Consider the following 17,284-nt stretch of genomic DNA (forward strand, 5'->3'; position numbering starts at 1 on the left):
CATCATTTGAGTCCACTGGAGGTGTACCTGTGGATGTATTTCAAGGCCTACCTTCAAACTCAGTGCCTCTTTGCTTGACATCATGGGAAAATCAAAAGAAATCAGCCAAGACCTCGGAAAAAAATTGTAGACCTCCACAAGTCTGGTTCATCCTTGGGAGCAATTTCCAAACGCCTGAAGGTACCACGTTCATCTGTACAAACAATAGTACGCAAGTATAAACACCATGGGACCACGCAGCTGTCATACCGCTCAGGAAGGAGACGCCTTCTGTCTCCTAGAGATGAACGTACTTTGGTGTGAAAAGTGCAAATCAATCCCAGGACAACAGCAAAAGACCTTGTGAAGATACTGGAGGAAACAGGTACAATAGTATCTATATCCACAGTAAAACGAGGCCTATATCGACATAACCTGAAAGGCCGCTCAGCAAGGAAGAAGCCACTGCTCCAAAACCGCCATAAAAAAAGCCAGACTACGGTGTGCAACTGCACATAGGGACAAAGATCGTACTTTTTGAGAAATGTCCTCTCGTCTGATGAAACAAAAATAGAACTGTTTGGCCATAATGACCATCGTTATGTTTGGAGGAAAAAGGGGGAGGCTTGCAAGCCGAAGAACACCATCCCAACCGTGAAGCATGTGGGTGGCAGCATCATGTTGTGGGGGTGCTTTGCTGCATGAGGGACTGGTGTACCTCACAAAAGAGATGGCATCATGAGGGGGGAAAATTATGTGGATATATTGAAGCAACATCTCAAGACATCAGTCAGGAAGTTAAAGCTTGGTCGCAAATGGGTCTTTCAAATGGACAATGACCCCAAGCATACTTCCAAAGTTGTGGAAAAATGGCTTAAGGACAACAAAGTCAAGGTATTGGAGTGGCCATCACAAAGCCCTGATCGCAATCCTATAGAAAATGTGTGGGCAGAACTGAAAAAGTGTGTGCGAGCAAGGAGGCCAACAAACCTGACTCAGTTACACCAGCTCTGTCAGGAGGAATGGGCCAAAATTCACCCAACTTATTGTGGGAAGGCTACCTGAAACGTTTGACCCAAGTTGAACAATTTAAAGGCAATGCTACCAAATACTAATTGAGTGTATGTAAACTTCTGACCCACTGGGAATGTGATGAAAGAAATAAAAGCTTAAATAAATAATTCTCTCTACTATTATTCTGACATTTCACATTCTTGAAATAAAGTGGCGATCCTAACTGACCTAAGACAGGGAATTTTTACTCTGATTAAATGTCAGGAATTGTGAAAAACTGAGTTTAAATGTATTTGGCTAAGGTGTATGTAAACTTCCGACTTCAACTGTATGTTGTGTCAAGATGGATCACACACACACAATAGTAAAGTGAGGAAGTGTTGATAGCGGTAGGTAGTACTGGTTAGCAATATCTTCCCTTTAAGGGAAGGCTTTTTGGCACTGTTTTCTCAAGCAGACACTTCCACCAGGCCACGTCCTGTCCTTCCTAGCTACAGATAGGAAGGCCGGACGGTGGCTTCTGTGCTGTGGGGTAGGAAACGAAAAGGTCCATTACTTTCCGCTGCTGAAACAATGCGTCTCAGGAGAGGCATGCTTGTCGTTTGTCTGGAGTCGGTCTCCCCAGCTCGTTCTGCGTGCTCTGTTCACCCATCATGCTACAGTTTAATAAACCCTCCATGGAACACAACATTCTGGGTTGAGGGTCCCTAGCATATACTGTAGACAGAAGAAAATAAGTAATTGATAGTTATCAAACCTTTAACAAGTGCTAGATGCTATCCCGTTTCCCTGGAGTACTTAGATCAAGTCAAATAATTAATAGGTCATTGTTAGTTATCGGCTATCAGAGTGCTAGATCCCCCCCCCATGTGGGTTGCAAAGTACATTCACGCGGTCGCCAGTGGCTCCATGACCCAGTAACTGGGATTAGAGATTCCTGCCAGGGATTCCATTTACCCTCCCTTCATGTTTCAAATCGTGCGTCAGTACTGTTACAGTAGGCCTTTTTTCTCCCCTAACCTCCTCCTTCTCCCAAAGCAGTCTAGCCCAAACCGCCACGCCACGCCACCGCCTCCAGCCCCCCTCTACTCCTTAGCTGCACTGAACCACCCAGCGCCCCTCTCGCTCTGGTCCCACTCTGCTCTCCACAGCTCAAGGTCAAGGACAACCTCCCTCCTCAGAGCTACCAAACTAGCCCTGTGAAACTCAAACTAGCCCATCTGGGCCACTGCAAGAGGAGCGATCAGGAGGGGGAGCCATAGGCTTTAACCCCTTTAGGCTACATTCTCCTCAGGGGTATTATGGCACACTGCGAGGCATACTCCCCTGTAAAACTACTTCATGTGTAGTCCAGCGGAGGAATGTTGGACATACAGTGCATTCAGAAAGTATTCAAATCCCTTCCCCTTTTCCACATTTTGTTACGTTAGAGCCTTATTCTAAAATGGGATACAATTATCCCCCCCCCCCCCCTAATCAATCTACACACAATAACCAATAATGAAAAAGATGAGATGTTTCTACAACTTGATTGGAGTCCACCTGTAAATTAAATTAATTGAACATGATTTGGAAAGGCACACACCTGAGAGAGCAAAAACCAAGCCACGAGGTCGAAAGAATTGTCCGTAGAGCTCAGAGACAGGATTGTGTCGAGGCACAGATCTGGGGAAAGGTACCAAAAAATGTCCGCAGCATTGAAGCTCCTCAAGAACACAGTGGCCTCCATCATTCTTAAATGGAAGAAGTTTGGAACCACCAAGACTCTTCTTAGATATGGCTGTCGGGCCAAACTGAGCAATCGGGGGAGAAGGGCCTTGGTCAGAGAGGTGACCAAGAACCCTTATGGTCACTCTGACAGAGCTCCAGAATTCCTCTGTGGACATGGGAGAACATTCCAGAAGAAGAACCATCTCTGCAGCACTCCACCAAACAGGCCTTTATGGCAGAGTCACCAGACAGAAGCCACTCCTCAGTAAAAGGCACATGACAGCCCGCTTGGAGTTTGCCAAAAGGCATCTAAAGGACTCTCACCATGAGAAACAAGATTTTCTGGTCTGATGAAACCAAGATTGAACTCTTTGGCCTGAATGCCAAGCGTCACATCTGGAGGAAACCTGGCACCAGCCCTACAATGAAGCGTGGTGGTGGCAGCAGCATCATGCTGTGGGGATGTTTTTCAGCAGCAGGGACTGGGAGACTAGTCAGGATCGAGGGAAAGATGTATGGAGCAAAGTACAGAGAGATCCTTGATGAAAACCTGCCCCAGACAGCTCAGGATACAAGCTTGGAGCGTCATACCCAAGAAGACTGGAGGCTGTAATCGCTGCCGAAGGTGATTCAACAAAGTACTGAGTAAAGGGTCTGAATACTTATGTAAATGCGATTAGATTACATTTTTTGCAAAAATGTCTAAAAACCCGTTTTTGCTTTGACATTATGGGGTATTGTGTGTAAATTGATGAGGGGAATAAAAAAAAAAAATCAATTTTAGAATAAGACTAACGTAACAAAATGTGGAAAAAGTCAAGGGATCTGAATACTTTCCGAATGCACTGTATTTATTCTGTTATACTCAGTGATATTCCAGGGAACATCTGAATCTCTGAGCAGAGCAGGATATGACTAATCATCTCAGAAGGGGACTGAATCAATAACTTGACTGTTAGCGGTTGGTTAAGCAATACGCAGGAATGTGATTTTATAAACACTTCCGAGTGAGTCCTTCATGAGGCAATCATGACGCACACAGATAATTAGCAATCAACACTGTGTTTCATAGCATCTGGCTAGTGTTTTCAAGGCACTCATAAAAACGAGATTATTGCCAACCCAAAGACTTCAGTCCTTCCACACCAACATGCAACAAGGCACCATCCAGTTCGACGTGTCCACTTCAGACCGCTTCAAAATCTGAGGTGGAGTTAAACAAGGAAGTGCTGGCACCCACCTCGCCAGCAACTTCACTTACCTTGGGTCCACCATCACCAACAGCCGCATCGAAAAAGCAGTCTCCACCTTTGGTAAACTGGCATACAGGGTATGGAACCACCACAGTACACACAAAGGTACAGGTGTACAAAGCTTGTGTCACCAGCTCGCTCCTGTATGGCAGCAAAACCTAGACACCATACTCACAAGAGCGAAGGCAAAACAACTTCCACCTGCACCGCCTGAGGCGAATACTGGACATCAACTGGAGAGAGCACAGCTACCCAGTATGTTCTCTCTGAGGCAGCGACGACTTCGCAGGCTGGACCACATTCGTCGGAATTAATATTCTCTATACAGAATTGTCCGCTGGAAAGAGACTAACTGACCACCCACAGCTACGCTATAAAGATGTCTGCAAGCAAGACCTCAAGTCCTTTGCCATCAACGTCAACACCTGGGAAGATGCCACCTAGGACCGTCTACACTGGCAGCAGGGACTTCGCAGAGGGCTGCAGACAAGCGAAACTAGCCTTAGCTCAACATAGAGAAGCAAAGAGGTAACAACATTCGGGCCTGCCTACATCTGTGGCCGAGTCTGCCTCTCATGGATTGGACCTTACAGCCACATCAGACGCTGTGCTGAGACCTAACCCCTCAAGCCTGCGATGCCGACAAGTCGAGGCAAAGGAATTATTTTTTCTCTTGCATCTCAAAATAAATATCCCAGAATTGTCTCTCCTTTTCTTCAACCATCTCTCTGCCTCTCCCAGGAAGTACAGACTCCTGTACATCGAAGTCATTCTCGATAGTCACATGGCAGAGATTGGCTTAATGATGTTTGGATGACTTTCATAAAAGAAGCCAAACAGCCGGCCTCCTCCTCCTTGTGAGTGCATCTGCTCAGCGATAATGGGAACCAATTTGAATGTGTAAAGGGCGAAAAAAGAAGAAAAAAAACACACCCACACACACTGAATTGCACTTACAAATCTCACATGTTAAACTTTCAGAAGGCAAGCCATATGATCACAACCACCAACCAACTACGTATGTGCACTGACAAACAAAACCCTCATTCATTTTCCCCACTCGGCCGTTTTCCCCACTGCTGATCCCTAGAACCCATTCATATATGCATGATTCACATTAGTCCCAAAATGACTGGGGAGGAGGGCCAGTTGACTGAGAGAAAGAAGTTGACTAAGCAGGAGACTAGCTCTCTCTACTGGCCAAATGGGACAAAACAAGAGCAATTATTTTGGTGAGGAAGGCATCAATAAACAGCAAGAGCTTTTGTGCCATGTATACAAATGAATTCAATGTTCAAGACTTATACAGGCCCTCCTTGAAGGTAACAAATATAGTATGTTTCTTCTTGAGAAAATAAGAAAATACACATGATCTTTGCATTATCTACAGCGGTTTATTTGTGATTTTCCAAAACATTATATACTACATACAATGCACATAAATCAATGTACAATGGATCAACTTAAGAATAAAAGAAACGTAAAAGATACAGAACGGGCGGTGATTGAACAAAGACAATGATAATACTATCAATTAGATCAATGACAAGGCTATGTTGAAAGACAGTTTGAAGCATTGAGTCTTGAGAATTACATGGTGTGCATGTATACAAGTACTTATCTTGGGACTTTGAGATCAATTACAATGGTTGATTACTAATGAGAAATAGTCTGGCTAGCAGAAGTCACAGTCAACAAAATTCCACATCCAACTAGTCCAAGAGTTTACCAGTTTACCATTTTTGGACCAACTTTTCACAAGATCAATTTAGATGCTACTTCATAAACTCAATAGTAACATATTGTCCTTTGAGAACGCATCAAGGAAAACGGTTAGGATTATAAACAAACATACAAAAGGAGAACTCGACCACTAGTGCTTGCTAACAACTATTTACTGGCATCCAATAGGAGTAAAGATTCAGAACAGTTCACACCGCCTTCCATTCCAGTGACCCTTTCGCTACATACAGCGTACCAACTGTATTTGGCAGAAGTATACATAGGCTCTAATAACAACTACGTTAGCATAGTATGGCACTTAACATAAATGAGGAAGAATGGCCATTTGTTATATTTCACACAAATATACTGAACCACATCCTCTCTGCAGAGCAATGCACTATGATGGTCTATAGTAGTAAATAAAAACTGTCAGGTGTGACATGGTGTCTATATACATGTTATGTTAGCCTTACGTACGTCCCTAAATCATCACCTATGTTTTAAGAAATCTGTCTAAAGAGAGCCCCATAGCTTTAAAGATGTGAGGCATATTTGCGTCCGGTGGATCATTATTTGACATGTGCTTCCCAGAAGGGGTGAGCTGATAGTTATTCTCTAAACCACTAAAGATTGATTTGACAAAAGGAATGTAGTTGTGAAAAGCCACCTGAACAAGGTCTTAAAACAGAAAAAAAAGTCATTTGTTTCATTAAACCCCTGATATTGTCCTAAAATAAGGCTCTGGGTTCTAGGCACACCAAGGTAACGGAGCTAAAATGTGCATTCAATGTTAAAAGACAAACTGTTTAATGACCCTGCGATGCCTACATCACTGCAGATTTGCTATAGTGATCATCAGTAATAGAATTCAGACGTAAGTCAGAGCACAGAGACAGAAACATGAGTATATCATTGGCAAAAACTGCTGGTGAAAGTGTGGACACCGAGTGTGTGCACATATTGTAGTTCTGTGTTTATTTGTGACATGTGTGTGAGCAAGCGCATATTAAGAGGTAGCAGATAATGATCACAGCAAAACGAAAAGATTCCAAAAGTGACCAATATGACTACAGACTAAAAGAGGCTTTCCTCCTCAGAGATATACACATTCCATCATCTCTTTTCTCATCGCTCTCTAGCCAAATAAAAACTTTGCCTCTCAAGAAGAAAATAAAGACATAGGAACGTATGATTATACACACACATCTTCCTTGAGTCCGAAACATTTAAACAGCATGCTTTGTTGGTAAAGCACTGTGCCACCATAGGGCTGTGTCTTGTACGTCAGCGTTTTACAATAAAGACCTGGATTCCAGAACGATGAGCTATGAGTAAGAGGGGCAGTAGAACACTTTGCTGAGAGCAGCCTGAGCAAGCAATGGCAAAGACGCAAGACAGAGACAACTAAAACATCAAGACATGAAACGGTTATGTTGGGACCCTAAAACCTTTCATAAATCTTGACACTACATCATACACCTACTAACTGTGTATGATGTATGATTGCTAACTGACGCTAACTGAGGCCTCTAGCATGAGGAAGCAATGTCATAATATCCCAGCTACAAGCTGTCCAAACCAAGTTGTTAGCATAAATGCATTGAAGGCGACACTTAACAAGAGGGGCCATTTCAACCCCCCCAACACTAAGAGACGTGGAGTGGCGACAGCCCCCTCTTGATCTGTAGGCTTATTTTGAGATGTGTTGAGGTAAATCATCCAGCATTTGAGAAGTAAAAGGAATAAATGACTTAAATGTAAATGTAAATGAATAAATAAAATGAATTAGTGTTAAAATAGATGAAACAATCATGCCAAAAATACATGTGCGGATGGGAGAGGTAGTTTGTTTTGGTTAACACAGCGCCTGGCGGCACAACTCTGTATACAATCAACTCTAACTGGGATTCAGGATTATGGTTGCAAAATTCCAGGAACTTTCAATAAAAGTTTTTTGCAACTCTATTCAGAATTCAGCTGGTTTCACGTCACCAGAGGAATACAACAGCGCCACCAAAAACGTAGGCTGGACCGCTGTGCGCATCGCCTTATCAGGAATCTGTCTGCAACCATTTACAGAGCTTAATATTACACTGAAACAAGACATTTATTCCTTCTATGTAATATTTTTGCCAAGTCAGGTTATTTCATGTCGGTAAACCTGACCAGGCACTGATCACAGAGACACTGCCTCAAATCAGCCATGGTGACTGCATGATATATATATATTATTAGTCATACCTCAGCATCACCTATTCCTCTCAATAACAATACTGATCAGGACTGGACACAGCGGCAACCATTGAGTCAGACGCACTATGACTCATCGTTTTTTATGTGAAATGTTGCGGCCTGCTTCTTGTACACATGATTGTCTTGCTGTGATAAAGAAAAACAGACCGACACCCTGTGTGAAAACAATGGGATCCCTCTATACTGGGTCTGCAACGCATCTCTCTAGGCAGTTTCACATCAAACAAAGAACTTGACGAAAAACAGAACACTGCAGAGGTTTCCGAAGAGAAAGTCATGGCGTGTGTGTGGATGTATGCATGTGTGTGTGTTTGTCACTGTGTTACGTTTGGTTCCCTTCTATGCTATTATGAACGTTTTCAGCTTCAATGAGGTATCTGTTAAATGTTGAACTGAGAGTTTTGTAAGGCTACCGAGGTGAAGTTGCTGACCTGCGTCGGGAGAGAGGGGTGCAGTTTTTGGGGTGTGTCTTTCTGAGCCAGCTTGGCAGCAGGCAGATAGCTCTTGGAGGAGTTCCTCCCATTAGAGCCCCTGACCCCATCTTCCCTACATTCCTTTACATTGGTTTATGCATACGTGATTGGCTTTTTTTTAACCTCCTGCTGTCTCCACATGACCTGGCTTACACACAGTGGGGTCTGGACAAGGGCTGCAGTGTGAGAAAACCACTTTGGGCCGGGAGGAGGACACATCAATATACGCTCTGCACACCGGTATTCTATGACTCTTATTCTAAAATTCATCATTAAATTTGCTATACAGTCTCAGGGTTCACTCCTGAGTCCAACTCCCCAAGCGCTCCTCGCTAGATCAGTTCAGTGTCAGTCACTTCCTAGGTAGGGGACGTCACCTATCGGAGTGACATATTCAAAGCCACTACACACGAATTCAGTCCCATCAGCCCTTGGTGCACTACAACCATTGAGTTGGGCCTGAATGGCTGCGGTCACGTTAAAGCTATGAAGAGTCCTGCGAGGCTGGCTGCTGTTCTACTGCAGAAAAAGAGGCGTTGGTTGGCTTGCTGAAGAGAGGCATGCCCGTCGCTACGGTGACTGATTGATTGGCCTGTATCCTTGTCAGTTTGAGTTGAGGCAGTGTTAGTAGTAAAGCGCATGATTGTGTTGTCTTTTTCCTGGTTCCAACGGTATGGTAGCTTTACAGAGCAGCTTTATAGAGCAGCAGGTTGAGTCAGAACGTCTCCTTGGTATGTGAGAAGGTCTTGACGCAGCTGAATGAACGCTGATTTTAGGAAACAATCTTGATTAAAATCAAACCAGTCCAAAGTAATGAGTTTGCATCAAAACAATTATAGATATATAGTTGTCAAAGCTTATTGAGATGTCAAAGAGACGTACAACATAAGAAAATAGTCCATCTCATTTTTGCATATATCTCCAGAGCATTCTTCTCAACTGAATTATCTTAGTATTTGCCATCTTTTTCCCTTATGTACAGAAATAACAAGTGGTATTTACAGGCAATGACCACAAGAGGGAGAGCCAGACCTGCAGAACACTACTGTGATACGCTGACCCTTCGACCTACTAAGCAAAACCAAACGTCTCTCAAAACAAAACTGGTGGGAGTGAATTTGTGATTGTATTTTATTGTGATTATAATTTGATCTAGCCTTAAAAGCATCTTCAAATTTGATTAAAAAGTTTGCGTAATTACTACAGTAATTATTACATCATGACAGACAGGTTTGACTAAAGAGGACAACCGTTTTTTTCCCTCCACTGATTGTAGGCTTGCATACAGTTGAAGTCGGAAGTTTAAATACACTTAGGTTGGAGTCATTAAAACTAGTTTTTCAACCACTCCACAAATTTCTTGTTAAACTATAGTTCTGGCAAGTCGGTTAGGACATCTACTTTGTGCATGACAAGTAATTTTTCCAATAATTGTTTACAGACAGATTATTTCACTTATAATTTACTGTATCACAATTCCAGTGGGTCAGAAGTTTACATACACTAAGTTGACTGCATTTAAACAGCTTGAAAACATCCAGAAAATGATGTCATGGCTTTAGAAGCTTCTGATAGGCTAATTGACATCATTTGAGTCAATTGGATGTGTACCTGTGGATGTATTTCAAGGCCTACCTTCAAACTCAGTGCCTCTTTGCTTGATATCATGGGAAAATCAAAAGAAAATTAGCCAAGACCTCAGAAAAAGATTGTAGACCCCCACAAGTCTGGTTCATATTTGGGAGCAATTTCCAAATGCCTGAAGGTACCACGTTCATCTGTACAAACAATAGTACGCACGTATAAACACCATGGGACCACGCAGCTGTCATACCGCTCAGGAAGGAGACACGTTCTGTCTCCTAGAGATGAACGTACTTTGGTGCGAAAAGTGCAAATCAATCCCAGAACAGCAGCAAAGGACCTTGTGAAGATGCTGGAGGAAACGGGTACAAAAGTATCTATATCCACAGTAAAACAAGTCCTATATCGACATAACCTGAAAGGCTGCTAAGCAAGGAAGAAGCCACTGCTCCAAAACCGCCATAAAAAAAGCCAGACTACGGTGTGCAACTGCACATGGGGACAAAGATCGTACTTTTTGGAGAAATGTCCTCTGGTCTGATGAAACAAAAATAGATCTGTTTGGCCATAATGACCATTGTTATGTTTGGAGGAAAAAGGGGGAGGCGTGCAAGCTGAAGAACACCATCCCAACCGTGAAGCATGGAGGTGGCAGTATCATGTTGTGGGGGTGCTTTGCTGCATGAGGGACTGGTGCACTTCACAAAATAGATGGCATCATGAAGGTGGATATATTGAAGCAACATCTCAAGACATCAGTCAGGAAGTTAAAGCTTGGTCGCAAATGGGTCTTCCAAATGGACAATGACCCCAAGCATACTTCCAAAGTTGTGGCAAAATGGCTTAAGGACAACAAAGTCAAGGTATTGGAGTGGCCATCACAAAGCCCTGACCTCAATCCTATAGAGAATTTGTGGGCAGAACTGAAAAAGCGTGTGCGAGCAAGGAGGCCTACAAACCTGACTCAGTTACACCAGCTCTGTCAGGAGGAATGGGCCAAAATTCACCCAACTTATTGTGGGAAGCTTGTGGAAGGCTACACGAAACATTTGACCCAAATTAAACAATTTAAAGGCAATGCTACCAAATACTAATTGAGTGTATACCTTCTGACCCACTGGGAATGTGATGAAAGAAATAAAAGCTGAAAGAAATCATTCTCTTACATTTCACATTCTTAAAATAAAGTGGTGATCCTAACTGACCTAAAACCGGGACTTTTTACTGGGATTAAATGTCAGAAATTGTGAAAAACCGAGTTAAATGTATTTGGCTAAGGTCTATGTAAACTTCCGACTTCAACTGTACATATGTATTTAGCAAAGGCTAACTTCTCGGCATGGCCGTTAGCCACCTTACTAGGTTAGTTTAGCTCATTTCATTTTAGCGAGCCAATAATCCATAATGAAAATGACCCCAAAACATATTGCTCTTTCTTCTTATGAAGGCAAGAGCTTTTAGAGTGGCAAATGTGTATATTTTGAAGGGGGCAACAGATCCAAATAGTTTCCAGATTTTCCACACATATTCCGTGTAGCCTACACATTAACCGATCCATTAATTGTTACCTAAACACAGATGTTAGTCCCACTACTAAACACTCAGTCAGAGCCTGTGCTCAACACCCTCTTGTGGTCATTCAATATACAAACTTCAAAAATAGAAGGCCCTTCACACTCTACTCGGGGTGTGTCTGTGCGTGTATGCTTGTATGCATGCATTTCATTTTTTACAATTGAAACACCATGTCAACACATACACACATTCATATGCACACAAATAGGGCCTACATATCCTATAATATACATTAGATTACTCATCCATTTCTTTTAATCGAAATAACCTTTTTTTTTTTTTTTTTTTTTTTATATAGATATTAGCTTATGTATGTATATATATTTATAAATACATTCTGTTTGAAATTCCCTTTTCTTATCAATGGGAAATTCCAACCTTATCAAAGCCCCTCACTCCTCTCTTTACCCATTATCCCCTAATTAACCCCCCAAAACCTTCTCTTTGACAGTGTGACTATCAGGTCCTTTCGGCTATCCCCCTTCAGATACCCTTCCATCGCTGAACCTTCCATCCAGCAACTCAATGCCATCTAGGGGGTCCCTCATGGGGAGGGATCAGAGGGGCTGCTATGACACCTCGCTCCCAAACACCTCCAGCACCAGCGGGGTGAGCTGCATGCTGTGCTCTGGCTGGAAGGACAGCGAGCGGTACTGCTTGGAGTGCTCCTCGTTGAGGCTGCGCAGGTCGGCCAGCTTCTGGATCATCCTGGCGTAGAGCAGCCGTCCTCCTGGGTGGTTCACCCTGATGTAGGCCTGGAGCACCTCCGACAGACGGTCCTGGAGAACCTCGATCTTAGCGTGATCCTGCACCCCAGGTCGATCTACAGGGAGGGGAGAAGTGAGGAGAGAGAGGCCCTTAAAAAGAGGGGTGGAGAGAGGGGAATGCACACAAAAACACCATACAAACAGATGCTGCACATGTGCGCACAAACATGTACAAAAGCATGCAAAGCACACCAACAAGCACACATGACAGCAAACGGGTAGATACCTGGAGACAGCAGGCAGATGGCCATGAGCAGCACGTGTTCCTCCTCTTGGAGCTTGAGTTTCTTCAGGCCCACCTGGAACTTCACCAGTGGCTCCAACAGGTCCAGAGTGTGACCCGCTACAGGGAGGGGCCGACAGTGGGTAAGTGTGTGCTCATGTGGTTTGACACGGTACTCCATATTTATTTGGACAGTGAAGCTAAAATGTTTACATTTGTCTCGATACTCCAGGTACACCAAGTACTTGGACAAATTCACTTAGTGTATTAAAGTAGTCAAAGTGTAGTGTTTGGTCCCATATTCCAAGCACACAATGACTACATCAAGCTTGTGACTCTACAAACTTGTTGAATGCATTTGCAGTTTGTTTTGGTTGTGCTTTGTATTATGCTTTGCCCAATAGGAACTGAATGGTGAATAAGTGTCATTTTGGAGTCACTTTTATTGAAAAATTAAATGTGGACATTAATGTGGATGCTGCCATGATTAGGGATAATCATGAATGAATCTTGAATAATGATCATTATACCCCAAAATAATAAAGAAAATGTCACCCCCAAAATGCTAACCTCTCACCATTACCAATAACAGGTGAGGTTAGCATTTTTGGGGGGGGTATGGTCTTTGTGCCTCTAACATTCTCACTCATCCGTGTTGCGTTGTGCCGAAAAGCTCTTAGCCGTGGTATATTGGCCATATACCACACCCCCTCGGGCCTTATTGCTCAACTATTCCTAATCAAGGCAGCATCCACATTAAAGCTGCAATATGTCCGTTTTTGGGCGACCCGACAAAATTCAACTTAGAACAGTGTGTTATAGATCTGTCTGTCATTCTCATTGAAAGCAAGTCTAAGGAGCGGTAGATCTGTTTTATGTGCGCTATTTCTATTTCCCGTTCTTAGGTTTCGTTTTTGCGTCTTTTACTTTCGGGTTTGTACACCAGCTTAACAGCAGAAAATACTATATTTCTTTATGGAAAATATAATTCACAGCGGTTTACATGGTACAATGAATTTTCGTCACAAACAAAAATTTGTAAAAACTATTCGAATTTTAGCAACAAAGAAATGGTGGAGCAATTTCTGTATAGTGCATCTTTAATGTAGAAGCATTCAGAAACATCATCTATTCTTATTTGCAATAAAAGTGACTCCAAAATGAGAATTCCTTATTTGCCATTAATTTTTATATTGGGCACAACCAAAACGAACAGCAAATGCATTCAACACGTTTGTAGAGTCACAAGCTTGATGTAATCATTGTGTGCTATGAATATGGGACCAAATACTAAACTCTTGACTAATTTAATACACTATAAGTGAATTTGTTCAAATACTTACGAATTCTTCTGTTGTTTTGTTATGTTACAGCCGTATTCTAAAATGTCAATCTACACACAATACCCCATAATGAAAAAGCGAAGAGGTTTGTGGAAATGTTTGCAAATGTATTAAAAATAAAAAACAGAAATACTTTTATTTACATTTATTTGCTATGAGATTCAAAATTGAGCTCAGGTGCATCCTGTTTCCATTGATCATCCTTGATGTTTCTACAACTTGGAGTCCACCTGTGGTACATTCAATTGATTGGATTTGGAAAGGCACATACCTGTCTATATAAGATCCCACAGTTGACAGTGCATGTCAGAGCAAAAACCAAGCCATGAGGTTGAAGGAATTGTCCGTAGAGCTCCGAGACAGGATTGTGTAGAAGCACAGATCTGGGTAAGGGTACCAAAACATTTCTGCAGCATTGAAGGTCCCCGAAGAACACAGTGGCCTCCATCATTCTTAAATGGAAGAAGTTTGGAACCACCAAGACTCTTCCTAGAGCTGGCCGCCCGGCCAAACTAAGCAATCGGGGGAGAAGGGCCTTGGTCAGGGAGGTGACCAAGAACCCGATGGTTACTCTGACAGAGCTCCAGAGTTCCTCTGTGGACATGGGAGAACCATCTCTGCAGCACTCCACAAATCAAGCATTTATGGTTGAGCAGCCAGACAGAAGCCATTCCTCAGTAAAAGGCAAATGACAGCCTGCTTGGAGTTTTCCAAAAGGCACCTAAAGGACTCTGACCATGAGAAACAAAATTCTCTGGTCTGATGAAACCAAGATTGAACTCTTTGGCCTGAATGCCAAGCGTCACATCTGGAGGAAACCTGGCACCAGCCCTACAGTGAAGCGTGGTGGTGGCAGCAGCATCATGCTGTGGGGATGTTTTTCAGCGGCAGGGACTGGGAGACTAGTTAGGACCGAGGCAAAGGTGAACGGAGTAAAGTAGAGAGATCCTTGATGAATACCTGCTCCAGAGCGCTCAGAAACACTGGGGTGAAGGTTCACCTTCCAAGAGGACAACGACCCTAATCACACAGCCAAGACAACGCAGGAGTGGCTTCGGGACAAGTCTCTGAATGTCCTAGAGTGGCCCAGCCAGAGCCCGGACTTGAACCCCATCAAACATCTCTGGAGAGAACTGAAAATAGCTGTGCCGCGACGCTCCCCATCCAACCTGACAGAGCTTGAGAGGATCGGCAGAGAAGCATGGGAGAAACTCCCCAAATACAGGTGTGCCATGCTTGTAGCATCATGCCCAAGAGACTGGAGGCTGTAATTGCTTCCAAAGGTGCTTCAACAAAGTACTGAGTAAAGGGTCTGAATACTTATGTAAATGTTATATTTCATATATTTTTTTTAATTAGAAATTTACAAACATTTCTAAAAAACAGTTTTTGCTTTGTCATTATGGGGTAGTGTGTGTAGATTGATGAGGAAACTATTTAATCCATTTTAGAATAAGTATAACGTAACAAAATGAAAAAGTCACGGAGTCGGAATACTTTCCAAATGCACTGTGCATAGTGCTTCCATTTCTAAACGGTAAAACAGATATGAAAATACCCTAAAATAAAAGGTGACATTCTGCACAGTTGCTTTATATGAAACATTTGATCTCAAAACCAAAAAGCTGGAGTATAGAGCCAAATTTAAACATGCAGAGGGGAGTGTACATACAGTGTGTAGAGTGTGTGTGTGTACATGTATTTCACCCTTGGTGACGTCGTTGACGCAGTACTTGAAGTCAGGACCACCACCACAGCTCCAGGACATGTCCTCTAGGTTGAAGGACTGGTTGGAACGCAGCATGATGATCTCGATGGCACTGGATTTCAGCAGGGCGATCTGGTCCTCAGCAGTCAGCCCTCTGGAAACACACAATACATGTATTGAGCCAAACATGCAGATTGACAGGGTGCCCTCACCCCTCATCGCATCAGACACAGAGGGCCTTATCTGCTTTTATTTTACCTGATGAGAAACTGTGGCAATAGCAACCTATTTCTCTCAATGTAAAATTCATTCCAGATTTGATGGCAGAGACGTAAAGACAGTGTTTCATTGGTACCAAAAGATGAGGGAATCGGCATAACAACAATCAAAGGCTGGAATCTTACAGCACATTGTGCGATGTCATTCTTCTATTTCCAAACTAAACAAAGTAGTTCTTATCCTTGAAACTGGAATTGCCTCATTGTCTGACTTAAACAAATATTTAATTGCCATCTTTTGCTCGTTTCAATTTTTTGTACACACAGATGAATGAGCACTGTTTTCTAGAATTTTCTAAGGGAGGGGGAGACCGGAAAGGACAGTTGGTACAATGCATTTTATGGTTACCGGGACAACAGCGTTCCATAGTGCACTGCAGCGTGTGCTTCACTTAAATGTTGCTATTGGAGGCATGAGCACACAGGCTTTACCTCATCCAACCTTCCATATTCACACACCGGTACGAAGGTTAACACCAAATGAACGGGAAACTCTATCCGCTCTGACTCTGTGCCTATTCCCTTCTTATGATGAGTCATCATGAGCCACACTAACAAAGGCTGTCAGGCTAACACACAGTCAGCCAGGTTATTCTAAACAGATCGTCCGACACAATGGGAATCCTGAATACATGCAACACTGACTGACATGGCTGGAAATGGAGATCTGTTTACACCTGTGATCTAACCCTTCGTCACAAATACAGGATTCAGCCATGAATGCTTTCTGAGGCCGAAGTCTAAATAACGTTTCTTACCCATTTCGTTTCATTTGATTCAAAATGTGTGTAGATGTGTAGATCTTACCGTGAAATGCTTACTTACAAGCCCTTAACTTTTTTGAACTGCACTGTTGGTTAAGAAAATATTTACCAAAATAAATAGGAGTAAAAAAATTATATATATTTTTTTTTTTAAATAAAAAAGTAACAATAACGCGGCTATATACACGGGGTGCCGATACGAATTGGAGTGGGTCTAGGGTAACCGGGAGGATGCTGTTGATGTGAGCCATGACCAGCCTTTCAAAGCACTTCATGGCTACTGACGTGAGTGCTACGGGGCGGTAATCATTTAGGCAGGTTACCTTAGTGTTCTTGGGCACAGGGACTATGGTGGTCTGCTTGAAACATGTAGGTATTACAGACTCAGTCAGGGAGAGGTTGTGAATGTTGACCTGTTTAAAGGTCTTGCTCACCTCGGCTACCGAGAGCGTTATCACACAGTCGTTCAGAACAACTGGTGCTCTCATGCATGCTTCAGTGTTGCTTGCCTCGAAGCGAGCATAAAAGGCATTTAGCTTGTCTGGTAGACTCACATCACTGGGCAGCTCGTGGCTGGGTTTCCCTTTGTAGTCCGTAATAGTTTTCAAGCCCTGCCACATCCAACGAGTGTCAGA

General features: G+C 43.0%; 1 protein-coding gene across 6 annotated transcripts in view; it reads right to left on the bottom strand.

Moving 5' to 3' along the window:
* Positions 1–11,834: 11,834 nt before the first annotated feature.
* Positions 11,835–17,284, bottom strand: part of LOC139557417 (vitamin D3 receptor A) — an 81,058-nt gene continuing 75,608 nt past the window's right edge. For all 6 annotated transcript variants that reach the window (XM_071372194.1, XM_071372199.1, XM_071372195.1 and 3 more), the window contains 3 exons: positions 15,607–15,761; positions 12,560–12,676; positions 11,835–12,389 (listed from right to left, as the gene is read on the bottom strand). In XM_071372194.1, the coding sequence (XP_071228295.1) occupies positions 12,136–12,389; positions 12,560–12,676; positions 15,607–15,761 (526 nt within the window). In that variant the 3' untranslated portion in view covers positions 11,835–12,135. The remainder of the gene's footprint in view (positions 12,390–12,559; positions 12,677–15,606; positions 15,762–17,284) is intronic.

The sequence above is a fragment of the Salvelinus alpinus genome, chromosome 28 (genome assembly GCF_045679555.1).
Source record: "Salvelinus alpinus chromosome 28, SLU_Salpinus.1, whole genome shotgun sequence".
NCBI lineage: Eukaryota > Metazoa > Chordata > Actinopteri > Salmoniformes > Salmonidae > Salvelinus > Salvelinus alpinus.